The sequence below is a fragment of the Anabrus simplex genome, chromosome 5 (genome assembly GCF_040414725.1).
Source record: "Anabrus simplex isolate iqAnaSimp1 chromosome 5, ASM4041472v1, whole genome shotgun sequence".
NCBI classification, from domain to species: Eukaryota; Metazoa; Arthropoda; class Insecta; order Orthoptera; family Tettigoniidae; genus Anabrus; species Anabrus simplex.
Window position 1 is genome coordinate 403,064,525 of NC_090269.1, and position 19,906 is coordinate 403,084,430.

At 37.8% G+C, this 19,906-nt stretch overlaps 1 protein-coding gene across 1 annotated transcript in view; it reads left to right on the forward strand.

Moving 5' to 3' along the window:
* LOC136875006 (tubulin polyglutamylase complex subunit 2) overlaps positions 1–18,728 on the forward strand; it is a 56,697-nt gene extending 37,969 nt beyond the window's left edge. Inside the window, exon 4 of the mRNA XM_067148720.2 lies at positions 18,349–18,728. Coding sequence (XP_067004821.2) covers positions 18,349–18,522 — 174 coding nt within the window. The 3' untranslated portion in view covers positions 18,523–18,728. The remainder of the gene's footprint in view (positions 1–18,348) is intronic.
* Positions 18,729–19,906: the final 1,178 nt, after the last annotated feature.

Below are 19,906 nucleotides of genomic sequence, written 5' to 3' on the forward strand. Positions count from 1 at the left end.
CCTATTTGTGAAACTTACAACCTGACTTATAACCCCGTTTATCATCATACTATTGCCCACCGTCCATCTCACAACACTATCGAGGTCACCCTGCAGCTGCTCACAATCTTGTAACTTATTTATTACTTTGTACAGAATAACATCATCTGCAAACAGCCTTATCTCTGATTCCACTTCTTTACACATATCATATATATATAATATATATATAAAAAAGAAAACATAAAAGTTCAATAATACTGCCTTGAGGAATTCTCCTCTTAATTATTACAGGGTCAGATAAAGCTTCGCCTACTCTAATTCTCTGAGTTCTATTTTCTAGAAAAATAGCTACCCATTCAGTCACTCTTTTTCTAGTCCAATAGCACTTATTTTTGCCAGTAGTTTTCCATGATCTACCCATGATCTAGGTCAATCGCTATACAGTCCATTTGGCCTCCTGAATCCAGGTTATCTACTATATCTTGCTGAAATCCTACAAGCTGAGCTTCAGTGGAATAACCTTTCCTAAACCCAAACTGCCTTCTGTCAAACCAGTTATTAATTTCACAAACATTTCTAATATAATCAGAAAGAATGCTTTCCCAAAGCTTACATGCAATGCATGTCAAACTGACTGGCCTGTAATTTTCAGCTTTATGTCCTTTCCTTTATACATAGGGGCTACTATAGCAACTCTCCATTCATTTGGTATAGCTCCTCCAACCAAACAATAATCAAATAAGCATTTCACATATGGTACTATATCCCAACCCATTGACTTTAGTATATCCTCAGAAATCTTATCAATTCCAGCTGCTTTTCTAGTTTTCAACTTTTGTATCTTACTGTAAATGTCATTGTTATCATAGGTAAATTTTAATACTTCTTTAGTATTACTCACCTCCCCTATCTGGACATTATCCTTGTAACCAACAATCTTTACATACTGCTGACTGAATAATTCTGCCTTTTGAAGATCCTCGCATACATACTCCTACCATTTTTTATGTCTGTAACATATTACGTTTTTGAGATTACTCATTTTAAAAATTCATCTCATTTTTTTAAGTTCCTTTCACACACACACACACACGTGGATTTTCTAGAAAAGAATAGGTGTTTCTTTATTTTTAAAGGAGATTCTATATACCGGTACTAATTTTCTTGTCTGTAACATCTTCGGTTTTGAGATATAAGTATCCTCATAAAAAGGATGCAACCCCTCTTTCACTTATTTTTACCCCTTTAAGTGGATTTTCCAAAAACAAAATAATGTGTTTTTTTATTTTAAACGAGAATCCAAAATACTGATTTTTATGTCTGTTACTTATTTTTTATTGAGATGTACTCATTTTAAAAGCTCACCCCATTTTTAATTTCTATATCCCATAAGTGGACTTTCCAAAAACAAAAAAATACACGTTACTTTATTTAGAAAGAAGATTCCATTTACCAATTTTCTTGTCTGTAACATCTTCAGTTTTTGTGATATGAGTATCCTCATAAATAGGATGCAGCCCCTTTTTCACGGTTTTTACCCCCCGCCCCCACAATTGGATTTTCCGGGAAGAAAATATATTTCTTTATTTTTAAAGAAGATTACAAATATCAATTTTTATATCTTTAAACTGTTAATTTTTTGAGATATAGATATACATAGCTGTCAACTATTAGAAGTAAAAAATAGGAAGATTTTTTTAATTCTTGGATTTCATCACACACATATATATTGTGCCACGGTCTAAGTGAAAAAAGGACAGGATATAAGGATATACAGTTAAAATGTGAATTGAATTTTCTGGCGTTTTGTCCAATTCTTCACGCGTATGTATTTCTCTGTTACTCGAAATTCTTCTGAAGAAGACTGACAGGGACGAGTTGGACAGAAAAAAGACTAATATCCAAATCTTGAATGACATTAATGAGAAACGGAACTTAATTTATTCAATAGAGCAGAGGAAAGCTAAATTTCATGGACACGTCCTATGACATGACACCTTTCTCCAGAACGTCTTCGAAGGAAAGGTCCTAGGGAAGAAGTCGAGAGGAAGACCACGTCTCTCATACCTTATGAACATAATCACTCAGCTGGGTTTTGCTTCCTATGTCACGATGAAAAGGACTGCTGAAGACCATGGGATGTGAGTGCAGCAACAAGGCTTAGCATTTAGATAATATATAGATGGATTTGAAATTCGGTTACACGAATTTCTCGAAGCAAAAAAATACTCTGTACCTCGAATTTTGTGCAAGATTAACTGTGCAATACGGAATTTGTGAGGGACAGTTAATAAGTAAAGAAAGGGTTACAGGTAAGCTGGGAACTAATATGACGGGAACCGAAAAACTGGAACTTCTAGTGATCAGAAAATGGGCAAAGCGTCGTTGTTTCTTGGGTGTCAATTAATTACCAGTTATGTACGAAACCAAGCCCAGAAGTTGCGGATGACAAGCTCCATTTACGAAACTCGGCTGCGTGGTATTGACGAGAAGTTTCAACGTGAACAGAGGAAAGGTCAACTACAACAAACAAAAGAGACTAATGGATTTTTTTCCAAAGGTATTAACAGAGCTGTTTCTTGTTTCACTACTGTATGTATTGTATCCTTTCTTCTAAAAAGTTACCTACTATAATCAGTGTTATAATTAAAGTGATGCCGTAAAATAGTTTCTTTGTATATTTTAAGTACTTTTAAAAGTAATGTACTCAGTAAAAGCCCATAGACACATGATTCATTTACAAGATACCGGTATCAAGGGCACCCATACCCGGGGGCAAGGTGCCCCCCCCCCCCCCGCTAGCTCTCAGGGAAAGGCAAAAATCTAGTCAGGTCAGGTGTTTTCCTTTCAAGAAAATGATTTAAAAGTCAGTATTACGTAGAAGTGGTAGTACCGTTCCCCACCAACAGGCAGGGAACACCGTGGGTTATTCTACTGCAGAATACAACCCCATTTATCTTCCAAAATATTAAAAATACTACGTACCCCCAGGTCTGCCCCCCCCCCCCCCCTTGCAAACTCTCATATGGGCGCTGATGACCGGTATACATGCTCAAAAATGGTATTCTCTATATCTCGGAATTTCAATAACTCGAAATAAAATTTATCTCCTGAGGTGTTTCAAGTGAACCACACAATAAGAAACTCAATCTTTCATCCCGATTAACTGAGTCGCTAGCGTGCGCTAGCCTTTCTTGCTTGTAGGACGAATGCCGTCCCGAATCCCCAGCCGTAAAGCACACATGCTGCTGTAGCGAGCAGGAAACACGATACACGAAGGCGACGGACGATACACTCGCAAAATAAAGCATCAAATAAATACGCTTGAAAATGAGATTGGGTAAATTACTCAAGCACATGAGAATTTATCCTTTATCCTAGGGGAAGAGTATTGACCATACTGGAGGTTATATTGGTCAAAAAATAGGAAGAATTAAAAATAAGTCGGAAAATCGGAAGACGAGTTTAAAAACGAAAAGTTTCCGGGTAAATCAGAAGGGTTGGTAGGTATGGATATACCTATTTTAAAAATTCACCCCCCTTAACAACAGAATATCCAAAAATCCTCCCTTAGTGAGCACCTACACTGTAGGTAGTTTTGGCTTGGTGATGATGAATCAGTCAGTCAGTCAGTCAGTCAGTCAGTCAGTCAGTCAGTCAGTCAGTCAGTCAGTCAGTCAGTCAGTCAGTCAGTCAGGACATGTTATATCAAAGCATGGATGTTTGGAAATCTTTATCCTACTACTTTAACAAGTAGGGCCTAGCCTACCTACATAATTTACACCGAGTGTGAAAAAGACAGAGACACCATGAGTTCCGTATTACTCAGAGTCCGAGCTGTTCTCTTATATGACATTATTACAAAACATTCAAAATGACCCCTCACTATAAACATTACTGAAAGGGATCCATAAAGCCTTCACTGCAGCCTCTACAGAATGCCCATGTTCTGATTTTAGGGAAAGAAGAATGACAATAACATCAATATATTTACCTATAAAAAAAAAAAAATTCTAAGGAAAGCAGCACGGTGTGTTCTGGGTGATTTCCGACAAAGGAGTAGTGTTACAAAAATGTTGCAAGCTTTGGGGTGGGAAGACTTGGGAGTAAGGAGAAAAGATGCTCGACTATGTGGATGTTTGGAGCTGTTAGTGGAGTTAGTGGAAAATGTTCAAGAAAAAGCTAGATAAATAATCGGTAGGGATTCTGCCACCTGGGCAACCGCCCTAAATGCAGATAATTGATGGTTGATTGATATACTACACGAATTACAACTAGAACTCTAAACACTCTGTATGGTCATAAGTTATTGTTTTAACTGCAAATTGTATTAACATCGGCACTTTACAAGATCGTCAAGTTTGATACATGTTTTTACCCTCCATTGACAATTCAACTACGAATATTTAAACATTTTAAATATATGTTTTCTTATTTCCACAATAACAGTATTCCTCAACTTCAAGTTTTTATGCATTATCTTAAAGCTCTGTTCAACATTGTACAAACACACTGCAATTATCTGTTACCTGGATAGGGCGTCCTTTAAATATGAATGTGTTTTATGTCATATATCCAATGTCAACCATTTTTAAATGTATTTAAAGGCAGATTTCATGTTGATTGTTGTTAAGATCCTTTGATTTATTTATTTACTGTGAAATGGTGATGATTCCAAGGGAATCGAAACTGATTTTCACTTAATAAATATTATGTGTTATATATTGTTTGAATGGTGGAACATCCCTCAGTTAATTCCTCTTACACTCTATATGGTTCAAGATATCCTCATGTTGCAGGTTCTCGTAGAATGGGAATTTGTTTTATTAGATGAGAGCCTTCATCGTTTTCTAAATCACCTTTCAATATGCTTTTTGGATGAAAGAGTAATTTCACATAATTTTTGTCAATTATTTTGCTAAAAGATAAATAATTTTGCATTTTGAGACAAATTTGAAAATTTGGAAAAAAAAATTGTGATTTTACACTTTTTGAAAAATATGTGCTTCTATATATAGTATGAAGTAAGATTTATAAGATACACATTCCTAAACCATGTACTTTGTAGCAGCTATTGGAGTGCTTAATACATTAAAATTATAAAGGAAAGAAATTTGAAACTTGAAATAAATTTAGAATCATTAAAACCATGTCGTAACATCGAATTTAAATGAAGTAAAATACACAGTAACTAAAGTCAGGATATGGACAGCAGAAAGAACCTTATGACGTTATGGATCAAAGGACATTTTTTTTGGCTGAAACTTCAACCAAAGAATAATAATTTAGTTAATAACTATTTATTATAAAAAGCACCAAGAAAAAGGAAATAAAGAACACAGCATAAACACAAGAAATAAATACAAAACCTGGTGAAATTAAGTTGCAGTCTTACAATAATCTTGCCGGTATCAGACTTGAAGGAACCTTTTGAAGTTTAGATGTGAAAGCCAATGGGACCACTATGCAGAGTGGGTTGATATTCAAAGAATATTACAAGTTGAAAATGTGAAGTGACCACCTTTACTACTGAAAATACAGGTCATAGGAAAACAATTTAAAATAAAGGAGAATTTCTGAGGTCAAGTTAAGTGAGCAATTTAATTTTAAAGTAAAACAAAAACTGTTAGGAAAAGCTTGCCTCGTGCAAATGTGAGGATGGATCTAAAGCACATTTACACCATTGTTTTGTTTAGATTCATGTTGTTAAATTGACGGGTAAACTCCTGTAACAAATTAAGATATAAAATGAAGTTAAGTGAAGTTACATTAAGTTACATTAAGAAATTTAAGATTTGCTTATCCCGAGAGAAGTCAGAGCTCCCCATGGAGCACAGGGCTTCCCGACAACACGTCCGCTCTAGATGATCCTGAAGTCAGAATGAAGCTACCCTGTGACGCGCTTCCTGAAAGTAGCCCATGCTGGGTGATGGAGCAGGAAACAGTACAGCAAAATTAATTACCAATGACCGTACAGGAGTTACCTTTTGATTTTTTTTTTTGATTTTATTTAGGCCAATGGAAATTTAATTTTTAATTTGATGCCAGTTATCTTGTCCTTGGATACTTCTCAAAGCTTTGGTCTGTTGCAAGTCTTTCTGTATTGAACTGTGATCACAATGATAGTTGAATATTTAAATATTTTATTTATGGGTCCACCTTTTCAATAACAAAGTTGTGCAATATATCAAACTACATCTCCTTTTTGGGACTAGTTTCAACCTAATTGTAGGCCATCATCAGCCATAACACAAATCACACAATTACATTGAGTAAATCAAAATAATGTACGGACACAATGTCATTAAAATGTGTGTAACCCATGGGAATTAAAATTAAGACTAGTAACTCGAATGCATTCTGTTAAAAGTTCAAGTAATTCAAGACTTAATGTAGTGACAATACTATTAAAAATGACTAAACTACGTACATAATAAGCATGAATCAAGGCAAGGCAAGGCTCTAAATGTAATACACTCTGTCAAAAGTTGCTTCAGATAAAGGTTCTTAATACTGATTAAGATTAACACATAGAGGTTGAACTAAGGCTGACACTTTACAAGTGTTGCATTCTGTTAAAAAGTTGAATTGAGCCAACGTCAAGTTGTATTAACAAAGACATTAAAATAGTTAAACTATGTACACGAACATGTAACCAATGCACGTAAGTGTGATGCATGCTGTTAAAAAAGTTGCTTCTGCTTAAACGTCAATGCCTTGAAATATAATAAATTTTCTGCAGTAGGACAACACATGCACGATTACAATCACAACTTTACTGATATAAAACAGGAAATTGAAATCCTGAAAATTATGAATAAAGGACTCCTCTTTAACATAACAGAGAGCTGTTTCATACATCTGGACCAATATTTTAATCCAAATTACAATCTTAACGACATTTCTGAAAACCGAATATTTTGTTTGACTTTCTTATTCATATAATTATAAACAAAAAATATAATAGTCATAAGTTGATTTTTCATTCTATTCATGGCACCTTCTCTCAGCAATCATCTATATTCCCACATCATTCGGCCATGCTTTGACCCCCTTCCTCTCTATTTCCCTTCCTTTTCCGCTCTCCCCTCTCCTCACCTCTTCCTCTAGGCTTCCATCAAGCCTCATTCACTCCACTCCTCAGTTAAGACAACAACAAGCTCTGCTCCACACGTTGCACCAAAAGGTGAGTCCCGTACAACATACACTGACTGACAGAGCAAATGCAACACCAAGAAGGAGTGGTCAGAACTTTATGCCAATTGCAGGGTAGACTGACGTCACTGAGGTATGCTCATGATGTGAAATGCGCCGCTGTGCGCCGCGAACGATAAATGGGACACGGCGTTGGCGAATGGCCCACTTCGTACCGTGATTTCTCAGCCGACAGTCATTGTAGAACGTGTTGTCGTGTGCCACAGGACACGTGTATAGCTAAGAATGCCAGGCCGCCGTCAATGGAGGCATTTCCAGCAGACAGACGACTTTACGAGGGGTATGGTGATCGGGCTGAGAAGGGCAGGTTGGTCGCTTCGTCAAATCGCAGCCGATACCCATAGGGATGTGTCCACGGTGCAGCGCCTGTGGCGAAGATGGTTGGCGCAGGGACATGTGGCACGTGCGAGGGGTCCAGGCGCAGCCCGAGTGACGTCAGCACGCGAGGATCAGCGCATCCGCCGCCAAGCGGTGGCAGCCCCGCACGCCACATCAACCGCCATTCTTCAGCATGTGCAAGACACCCTGGCTGTTCCAATATCGACCAGAACAATTTCCCGTCGATTGGTTGAAGGAGGCCTGCACTCCCGGCGTCCGCTCAGAAGACTACCATTGACTCCACAGCATAGACGTGCACGCCTGGCATGGTGCCGGGCTAGAGCGACTTGGATGAGGGAATGGCGGAACGTCATGTTCTCCGATGAGTCACGCTTCTGTTCTGTCAGTGATAGTCACCGCAGACGCGTGTGGCGTCGGCGTGGAGAAAGGTGTCAAATCCGGCCGTAACTGTGGAGCGCCCTACCGCTAGACAACGCGGCATCATGGTTTGGGGCGCTATTGCGTATGATTCCACGTCACCTCTAGTGCGTATTCAAGGCACGTTAAATGCCCACCGCTACGTGCACCATGTGCTGCGGCCGGTGGCACTCCCGTACCTTCAGGGGCTGCCCAATGCTCTGTTTCAGCAGGATAATGCCCGCCCACACACTGCTCGCATCTCCCAACAGGCTCTACGAGGTGTACAGATGCTTCCGTGGCCAGCGTACTCTCCGGATCTCTCACCAATCAAACACGTGTGGGATCTCATTGGACGCCGTTTGCAAACTCTGCCCCAGCCTCGTACGGACGACCAACTGTGGCAAATGGTTGACAGAGAATGGAGAACCATCCCTCAGGACACCATCCGCACTCTTATTGACTCTGTACCTCGACGTGTTTCTGCGTGCATCGCCGCTCGCGGTGGTCCTACATCCTACTGAGTCGATGCCGTGCGCATTGTGTAACCTGCATATCGGTTTGAAATAAACATCAATTATTCGTCCGTGCCGTCTCTGTTTTTTCCCCAACTTTCATCCCTTTCGAACCACTCCTCCTTGGTGTTGCATTTGCTCTGTCAGTCAGTGTATGTCATTTAACCAATACTCTTCCCTTTAGCAAAACTTTTACTAATCTTCATTATCATATATTTAGGTCAACCTCACGGTCCGCATTGAACTGCAAAATTCCTACCACCTTATAGAAACTACCAATTTATTCAGACCTTTATGCGCAACAAATCATCAAGAACCTTTAAGCAAAAGCAACTTTTTTAACAGCACTCATTGCACTTACGTTCATTGGTTACGTATTTATGTACATAGTTTAACTATTTTAATGTCTTTGTGAATAAAACTTGATATCGGCTCAATTGAACTTTTTAACAGAATGCAACACTTGTAGAGTGTCAGCCTTAGTTCAACCTCTATGTGTTAATCTTAATCAGGGGGTGAAGCTGATTCCTGCTCGTGGTGCCCCTGTATAGGTACCTGGATTAAAATTCCAGTAATGAACTGAACGTCAGCATTCCAGAAGTATGTACCAGTCAATATGACCCAATCGCTATATTCAGAACGGTCTTTATCAAGACCAACACTAACCATTATATCTGTAAATATTGAAGGCTTATCTCCATCTAAAGAAGGAATGTTACACCAGCTTTGTCAAACTTACAAATATGATATATTATGCCTTCAGGAAACTCACAGGGATGAGCAACTACGGCGACCAAAAATAGCGGGAATGAGACTTGTGGCCGAGATTCTCCACAGACAGTATGGCAGCGCTGTTTTTGCCAAACCAAATTTACAAATTTTGTCTGTTGCAGCCACCAATGAAAATCAAATCGAGATAATAACTGTGGAACTCAGTAACTGCACCGTTTCGGGTGTCTACAAACCACCAAATGTACATTTCTCCTTTAAAATTCCAGATAACTACTTCAAGAAAAAGACAAACTTTGTGGTTGGAGACTTCAACAGACATAACAGTGCATGGGGATATACAGATGATGATAATAATGGAGAAGCTGTGTTAGAATGGGCTGATGATTACCAATTACAACTTATTCATGACCCCAAACTACCTCCATCCTTTAACAGCAGTAGATGGCGACGAGGCTTCAACCCAGACCTGATATTTGTGAGTGAACACGTGGCACAGCAATGTGTGAAATCAATGTGCAATCCCATTCCAAATACCCAGCATCGGCCCATAATGTGTCAACTTTTCTCTGCAATTCAACCAACAAAGGTTCCGTTTCGAAGGAGATATAATTTCAAAAAAGCAGACTGGGAGAAGTTCAGCTCAACCCTTGATAAAATAATATCAGATATCCACCCAACACCAGAGTTTTATGATCAGTTTGTTGAAGCTGTGAAGAAAGCTTCCCATGCTTCCATACCACGAGGATGCAGAGTTAACTATATACAAGGTCTAACTTCAGACACAGCTGCCCAAATGAACACATATATTTCACTGTTTCAGGAAGATCCACTAAGTGAAGACACTATCTCAGCTGGAAGGAAACTGCTTTCCTCAGTTGCAGAGGCAAAGAAAGATGCTTGGATCAAACTTATGGAGGAAACTGACATGTCAAGGGATAGCCGAAAGGCTTGGAAGCTTCTCAAATGACTTAGCAACGATCCAACCAAGGAACCAGTCCATGCAAATGTTACGGCAAACCAAATCGCAAATCAGCTTGTCATCAATGGGAAAACAAATCACCCAATAAGGAAGATGGAACATAATATCCTAAAAAGCAAGGTAATGAAGTCCAGTAACCTATCCCGGCCATTTGAAATAACGAAACAGAAAGCGATTCAATGTACCAAAAATGGAAAAGCGGCAGGATTAGATGATATCACAATAGAACAAATAAAACACTTCAGTTCCACCACACAGGCATGGCTTTTAAAATTCTTCAACAACTGCTTTACTTCCCTAAAAATTCCAAAAATATGGAGAAAATCCAAGTTGATCGCATTTCTGAAACCTGGAAAGGAACCTTCGAACCCCAAAAATTTCAGACCAATCTCCTTACTCTGCCACCTATACAAAATAATGGAAAGAATGTTGCTCAGTCGCTTAATGGGAGTAGTAGACCAAGTCCTAATCCCTCAGCAATGTGGCTTCTGCCCAGGAAAGAGTTGCACAGCACAGGTTTTACATCTAACCCAGCACATCGAGGACAGGTTTGAAATGAAGAAGGTTACTGGTGTGGCTTTTGTGGATCTCTCAGCCACCTACGATACAGTAAATCACAGGATATTATTACACAAACTTTATAGAATGATTACAGACATCAAGGTAACCAAGATGATAGCTACTCTCCTGGAAAATCGTCGCTTTTTTGTCGAATTCCAAGGACGCCGAAGCAGATGGAGGAATCAAAGGAATGGACTACCTCAAGGCAGTGTACTGGCTCCTATTCTTTTCAACATCTACACTAATGACCAGCCATTACCAGAAAATACTAAAAGCTTTATCTATGCCGATGACCTTGCACTTACTACTCAAACTGATACCTTTGATGAAGCAGAGATCTCTTTAACTCCTGCATTAGAAGAGCTAGGTACCTATTATGAGAAAAACCAACTCAAACCAAATCCAGCTAAGACTCAAATTTGTGCGTTCCATCTGCGGAATGCACAGGCCTCTCAGAAACTCAAAGTACTATGGAAGGGGAACTTACTGGAACACTGCTTTACACCAAAGTACCTGGGAGTTATGCTGGATCACACATTAACATATAAGAAACATTGCCAAAACCTGGAACAAAAGATAGCTGCCAGAAACAACATTCTTCGAAAGTTATCAGGAACAAGTTGGGGAACACAACCACGAACAATTAGAACATCGGCTCTAGCTCTATGCTATTCTGCAGGAGAATATGCCTCCCCGGTTTGGTACAGGTCAGCTCATACGAAGCAGGTCGACATCGCTTTAAACGAAAGCTGCAGGATCATTACTGGACGTTTGAAACCTACACCCATTGAGAAGGTCCAACTTTTAGCTGGTATTGCTCCCAGTGAGATTCGTAGGGAGGTAGCAGCTAACAAAGAAAGGCTCCAGTCATCTTCTTCAGAAGCACATCCTCTCTATGGATACCACCCAGCCACACAGAGGCTAAAATCTAGAAAAAGTTTTCTCCGCACATCAGTTAACCTTGAGGGGAAAGCAGAGAATGCTAGAGTCACAATGTGGAAAGAAAGAATCCACCACCTATCCAACTGGATAGAGCCGAAGGAAAGTCTTCCATGTGGACACCAGGAGAAGTGGACAGTATGGAAAGCCCTTAACAGACTCCGTACAGAAGTCGGCAGAACAAAAGTAATTAAAAGAAATACATTTCATAATGATAGATCCGTATTGAACTGTGATTACAATAGAGTAAATTTATATATTATTTTGGGTCCACCTTTTCAATACAAAATGTAAATAGTTTAAATTACATAGGGACTAGTTTCAACCTAGTAATAGGTCATCATCAGCCTGAAGTAAATTAAAGCGTAAATATCGTAGAAAAAATAAACAATGTAAACACAAGTACAGTCTTTTTAAAAGTACATACCATGTGGGATATTGAGCAGCAATATATTAAAAATAATAACTCTTCCAATTGACGAAGCACTGAGCGGAAATCACGTCATTCACTTACGAATAAAGTTCAATGCGCTGTACAGCATTAAAAGTCCAGTGTGCACTAAAAGATGTTATAAAGAAGAATTATCAGTTGAATGCTGGCTTCTTGAGTTTGCTGTTGTAAATTCGAAGAAGTTACATCATTTTTTAAGGTATTCATAGACGTCAAAACACATGGATGTTGGAAAGGCTCTTCAGTTTTTGGAACTAGGTAATTGTTGCGCGTGGAGGCTTAGGAGTCCAGAGAAGCGCTATATTATGTTAAAAAATAGAGATCCATAAAAAGGTCCTGCGCATCATATAAAAATGACAAGTTGTGAAAGTGGAAATCGAAAAAGGTTGGTTTTCAAACAAAGATGTTGTTCATTCAGAGATCAATTGAAATTAAAGTACCGTAACATTGTCTTCTCAAGATGTTTATAAACTAGAAATAATTGTCGATGCGAAGTAAGATGCTAGAAGAAAGCTCTTCTTCTTCTGAAATCTTGAAGGACGATGGATGTTTCACGAGGCGGAATAACATATGTGGAGTTAAATAAAGGTGGATATAAATTCGCAGTTCAATGCGGACCATAAAATCACTCTGAATAAATGACAGTAGGAAATAAATAAATTTGGTCAGGTGGAAGAAAATGTTTAAATAAAATATGTCATAAGGGAATTTACGCGTGTTGTGATAAACTGAAGAGAGAAATGCTGGTAGGTAAGGTTCAAAGGAAATCTTGCGGAGGTGAAGGGAGAAAAATAAAGGAAGGAGAAGAAAAGTTTTTTTTTTTTTTGAATAAATGACACTAAGGAAATAAACAATATTTGGTCTGGTGGAAGAAAATATTTATGTCATAAGAGAATTGACGCGTGTTGTAATAAGCTGAAGAGAGAAAATGGTGGTAGGTGAGATGCAAGGAAAACTTGAGGAGGTGAAGGGAGAAAAATAAAGGAAGGAGAAGAAAAGGATTTTTTTTAAGGTGGGGCTGAGGGATGTGGGAATATGGAAGAATGATTAAGAAAAGTACTATAAATAGAATGAAAAGTCGGACCTTTAATATTAGATTCAACTTTTCAGACAATCAAAATCGATTTCCACTTTCACAACTTGTCATTTTTATATGACGCGCGGGACCTTTTTATGGATCTCTATTTTTTAACATAATATAGCGCTTCTCTGGACTCCTAAGCCTCCACGTGCAACAATTACCTAGTTCCAAAAAACTGAAGAGCCTTTCCAACATCCATGTGTTTTGATGTCTATGAATACCTTAAAAAATGACGTAACTTCTTCGAATTTACAACAGCAAACTCAAGAAGCCAGCATTCAACTGATAATTCTTCTTTATAACATCTTTTAGTGCACACTGGACTTTTAATGCTGTACAGCGCACTGAACTTTATTCGTAAGTGAATGACGTGACTTCCGCTCAGTGTTTTGTCAGTTGGAAGAGTTATTATTTTTAATATATTGCTGCTCAATATCCCACATGGTACGTACTTTTAAAAAGACTGTACTTGTGTTTACATTGTTTATTTTTTCTTCGATATTTACGCTTTAATTTACTTCAGGCTGATGATGACCTATTACTAGGTCGAAACTAGTCCCTGTGTAATTTAAACTATTTACATTTTGTATTGAAAAGGTGGACCCAAAATAATATATTAATTTACGCTATTGTAAGTACAAAAGTAAATTTGCAGAAGTGGGGCTTCTCAAGCGATTCATTACTCTGTGATTGCGGAGAGCAGCAGACGATCCAACATCTATGTCAGTGTGTTTCATGTCCTTCAATGTGCACTATGAAAGACTTGATTGCAGCCTCCCCCAACGCTATTGACGTCGCCCAATACTGGGCAAGCATCATCTAGCTCTCGAATATTGTTGCTCTATCTGTGATTGTATAATAGACTTGTATATTTGTATAGTAGGAATGTAGATATCTTGTTGCTTTTTGTTAAATATCTGTAAGTAAAGTTGACATTTCTGACACGAATAAAGAAAGAAAGATCTTAATCAGCATTAAAAACCTTTATCCAAAGCAACTTTTAATGGAGTGTATTACATTTAGAACCTTGCCTTGATACACGCATGTTATGTACATAGTTTAATCATTTTTAATATTATTGTCACTACATCAAGTCTTGAATTACTTGAACTTTTAACATAATGAATTCGAGTTACTAGTCTTAATTTTAATTCCCATGGGTTACGCGCATTTTAATGACATTGTGTCTGTACATTGTTTTGATTTACTTGATGTAATTGTGTGATTTGTGTTATGGCTGATGATGGCCTACAATTAGGTTGAAACTAGTCCGATAAAGGAGATGTAGTGTGACATATTGCACAACTTTGTATTGAAAAGTTGTACCCATTAATAAAATAGTTAAATATTCAACTATCATTGTGATAAAATTTAATAAAATTTTTAAATGATCCAAAATATACTTGAAGTATGTCAAATATATAAACACTTGCAGCACACATCGTATACTTCATGCTGAGGGAATATTGTATGCCTTTACCAATACATCCCTCCACCTAGAGTGGGTATTGAGAAGGGCATCCAGCCATAAAGCTAAAGTATATCTCCATGTGTGATACAGATTGCACCTGCGACCCTACCAATAACACAAGAAAATTAATGTGACGAGTCAAAACTTACCTCTAAACTTTGTAAGGGACACCATTTTTTACACTGTAGTTTTCAACCATACACACGACAACCTCCCAAAAGGACGAAGGGCTCTTGTGTAAGAATTACCATTCCCACCAGGGGAAGCCAAGTTTCAAAATGTGCAACACTCATTGCCCTTACCTAAAATGAGGGAAGATATTCTAGAGGCACTGACCAATGGTCTGCCATCTTAGGTTTTATTCGTTTCACCAACTAGGTAACAGTAGCCGTTCACACTCCTCTTTTCTTAACTCAGCTTGGATCTGCTATGATGGATGTTGATGTAAAAATGAACACATTTCAATGGATGGGTGGTACAATAAGATGAATGCTATGAAATAATGTTTGTTTGGCTCCTGATGGCCATATGTCTGTAGCCCTCTGTTGCCAATTCTTTGAACATCAACCCACTCTGCGCAGTGGTCCCATTCGCTTTCACATCTAAACTTCAAAAGGTTCCTTCAAGTCTGATACCGGCAAAATTATTGTAAGACTGCAACTTAATTTCACCAGGTTTTGTATTTATTTCTTGTGTTTATGCTGTGTTCTTTATTTCCTTTTTCGTGGTGCTTTTTATAATAAATAGTTATTAACTAAATTATTATTCTTTGGTTGAAGTTTCAGCCAAAAAAAAATGTCCTTTGATCCATAAAGTCATAAGGTTCTTTCTGCTGTCCATATCCTGACTTTAGTTACTGTGTATTTTACTTCGTTTAAATTTGATGTTATGACATGGTTTTAATGATTCTAAATTTATTTCAAGTTTCAAATTTCTTTCCTTTATAATTTTAATGTGTTAAGCACTCCAATAGCTGCTACAAAGTACATGGTTTAGGAATGTGTATCTTATAAATCTTACTTCATACCATATATGGAAGCACATGTTATTCAAAAAGTGTAAAATCACAATTTTTTCCAAATTTTCAAATTTGTCTCAAAATGCAAAATTATTTATCTTTTAGCAAAATAATTGACAAAAATTATGTGAAATTACTCTTTCAACCAAAAAGCATATTGAAAGGTGATTTAGAAAATGATGAAGGCTCTCGTCTAATAAAACAAATTCCCATTCTACGAGAGCCTACAACGTGAGAATATCTTGAACCATATAGAGTGTAATAGGAATTAATTGAGGGATGTTCTACCATTCACACAATATATAATACATAATATTTGGAAAAACCTGCTTAAATATTGGCAAGAAGTAGCTGGGGAGTTGAATAACTTTCTAATTCCAACTATTTGATCCATGCTATAAGGCACTGATAGAAATGGGCAAGATGTGCACTTAAAGGAAAACATGAGAGCAGTGTTCACCGCTGTCTAAGCTTAGGAACTTGCCACTGTTAGGATGCCAGTGTAGTACTGTTCGTGAAAATGGAGAAACTATGCCATTTTTCACTTGATCGAGCATTTCATATGATAACAATGCTCTTAAACATGATATTCCAATTAAAATATAGGATATTTATTCACCTTATTTGGTATAAAATGTTGTTAACTCTAAAATTAACACATGAATAGTTTAAAGCATAGACATGTTTTGATCTTTTGGATCATCGTCAGTACATAAAAATAAAACAGATATAAAGATATTTGTGTAAAAAGTTTTTTAAGAGTTATGTCTCTCATTGGGATCTTCTCTTGTGGAAAAGTTCTTGCATTATTTCTCATCATTATTGTAGACATTTTTTAAAGTTCTTAGTTTTTGTTGTTATATAATAGAATTTTGTTGACTCTTATGTGTCTAATATTATCATTTAGACTTTCACGGCCCGTGTAACTATTCATGAGTTATATTTTTGGGCTTATGTCGTGTAAATAATTGTCTCAAACACACTCAACATTTCAATAGGAACCTTGCTTTTCTTCATCAGGAGACAAAGGAGAAAAGAAATGACGTATTAAAGGAGAAAGCAAGAAGAAAATTTGAAATGGTGCCCAAAGATGTAAAAGGGATGCCATTTTAGCCCCATGCTAGGGACAATGAATGGCAACAGCAAAGCATTACTCTCTAGTGGTTCTGATAATAGGTAGCCATGATTCATTGAGGTTGTAACCTGTATCGCGGTTGAAATTATCTGGGTGTTTACGTATTTCAACCGCCTCCCTGATAATTCTTGGGCGATATTGCTTATACGGGCAAGAACATCCACTTCTTGGAACAAGACATCATGACCAGGTGTTAAGGTATGATAAGCAACAGCTGATTTATCAGTATGGTTGAGTCTGATACATCTGGTATGTTCTTTGATGCGAGTACACACCGTTCTCAAAGTCTGCCCAATATAAACCTTGCCACAAGTACAGGGAACTCTGTAGATACCAGGTTGTTGCAATTTAGGCAAACTATCCTTAGTTGGCCACAGGAGTTGCCTAATCTTAATTGATGTGTCTGTTCGTTTTTGTATAGTTAAATCGGACCAAGGTTGATGTTGTGGATGTTAATCTTCTAAGAGCTATAAAATCATGGTTTCATGGAATGGAGTCTATGTAAAGGAGAAAAATTTTAAAATGTTGGGTTGGCGTTTAGGTTCACACACTCTGGCATTCGTTTCTTCTTTATTTTTACAGTTTATTTCATCTTGACGACACACTTATGTGGAATAATTTCTTCTTTACGAGGGATTGTGGAAAATCTTCAAAAGATACTTGTGAAGGGTCCGCACTCCACAAGTGTGTGGGATTTTTACCCACTAAAAACCACACACCCTTTTCCCATGATGTGTATCATCACCCCGGAACCGCTCTCGCATTACTTCAGGGTGATATCGTGCTTTGTCTTTCAGACGTCTTCTTTCTTCATTTCTCCTTTACGAACGTTCGTATGCTTCCAAATTCTTCTTCTTCTGATGTCCTCCACATACACTCCCACGCGATCCCAGGATTCCTGGTTTCGCAGCGTCATCGAAATAATATTATCTGTTGTCAATTCTCCTAGTTCAGTTTCCACACATCTTCTCTGAATCGTCCAATGGCCGCATACAAAAAAAGTTTGAAATACGTCATCAATGTCATCACAGTATGTGCATGCTGCGTCACTCGCTCTGCCCACTTTATGCAGGAATTTCTGGAAATATCCATGTCCTGTTAGAAGTTGCGTGAGGTAGTAATTTACTTCACCATGGGCCCTTTCAACCCAGATATCCAACCGTGGTATCAGTCGCTTGGTCCATTTGCATCGAGGGTCACTTTCCCATCTGAGTTGCCATCGCCTCATCCGTTGACTGAAGGCATGCTTTTTGCACATTTCTTTTCCAGCTCTCCTTGGGTATGCCAGATTTTATGTCGCTCCAATGCAAGTAGGTCTATTGGGGCTATGTGGAATAATAATAATAATAATAATAATAATAATAATAATAATAATAATAATAATAATAATAATAATAATAATAATAATAATACCATCAACACTGTTTTTAACATAATGGATCTGATATTTTATGCTGATATTACCAAACTTACCACACTATCCAGCTACTCTAAGCAACTAAGGAACTGACCAGTTAATGCATTATTGTTGCAGCAAATGTTTGTCATGATTGCACCTCACCTTCTACAGAATGAAGTTAATCCTCCAGTGCCTCATGCAGTGGACTGGTCTGACATGCCTTACAATCACTTGGATCCATCAATCTTCAAACCCAGGAGCAAGAGTGGTAAGAAGAAGAATGAACTTCTCAAGACAAAAACAACATAAATACATACAAGGAAATTCGCAATCTGCTTGCGTACACTTAATTTTTAATGAATTAATAACTGATTGTGTTTGTGAAACAGTCTTAATTGGAGACTTTGATGTAAATAGTGTTCACTCCTTGTACTCATATATATATAGAAACTGTAAATATTGTAGTAGTTGTAGTAATTCATGATTTTGTGAAGTACCTTAAAATTCAATAACATTTTCAAGGAAACATGCATTATTATTATTATTATTATTATTATTATTATTATTATTATTATTATTATTATTATTATTATTATTATTATTATGTGGATCAAATGTAAATCGGAATTATTTTTTACTATTTTATTGAATCCACCAAAAAATACACAACAAGCACCTCATTTTTCTACATAGTCTCCCAAATTTGAGACACATTTTTGCCACCAAATTGGCAACATTTTTATGCTGTCCTCCAAAGAAGAAGAACATGTGTGCGGCCAGTTGTGCACATACTCCTCTACTGCTGTATCATCATGAAATCCCTTTCCTCTCAGTTCTTCTTTCAGTGCCCCAAACAAGTGGTAGTCACCAGGTGACAAGTCTGGACTGTAAGGAGGGTGTTCCAGAGGTGTCCAATGCATATCCTCCAGATTTTACCGTGTTACAACAGCAGTGTGTGGCCTTACATTGTCGTGCAGAAGAAGAACATCTCGTATCGGGTGCCGGCGACATTTGATGCGATATGCAACTTTTGACTCAACCAAAAGATGACAGTAATAGGCTGTATTCACTGTCCTTTGTTCATGCAACAAATCCACAAGCGAAATGCCCGCATAGTCCCAAAAAACAGTTACAAGCACCTTTCCCGCAGAAAGGCGTGTTTTGGTCTTGACTGCACCTCGTTCCCGCCACTCCATGCTTGCTTGCTTTGACTCCGGGATGTAATGATGAACCCAAGTTTCATCAGAAGTCACAATGCAATGCAAAAAATCACATCCTTCCTCCTTGTAGCACTTCAGATGGCTCTGACAAACATCCTGGCGGAATTATTTTTGTTCTTGAGTGAGGAGATGAGGAACCCACAAGGAAGACAATTCCTGAACATCAAGTTCATTACTGATGATGGCTTGAACACTTCCAAAGCTTAATCCTACAAGTGAAGCAATTTCAGAAATGTTTATGCGCCGATCTTCTTCAATAAAGTCACATTCAGCACGAATGTTGTCTGCAGTGATGCTTGTCTAAGACAATCTTTGGTGGGGCTCGTTTTCCACTTCTTCCCGTCCTGCCAAAAATTGTTTGTGCCATTCATACACCTGGCTCTTTGAAAAAGTTGTGTCTCCAAACTGTGCACGGAGCCTTCTCAAAATTTGGTGCCTTCTTTCGCCAGAAACTTGATGATGATGATGTGCTG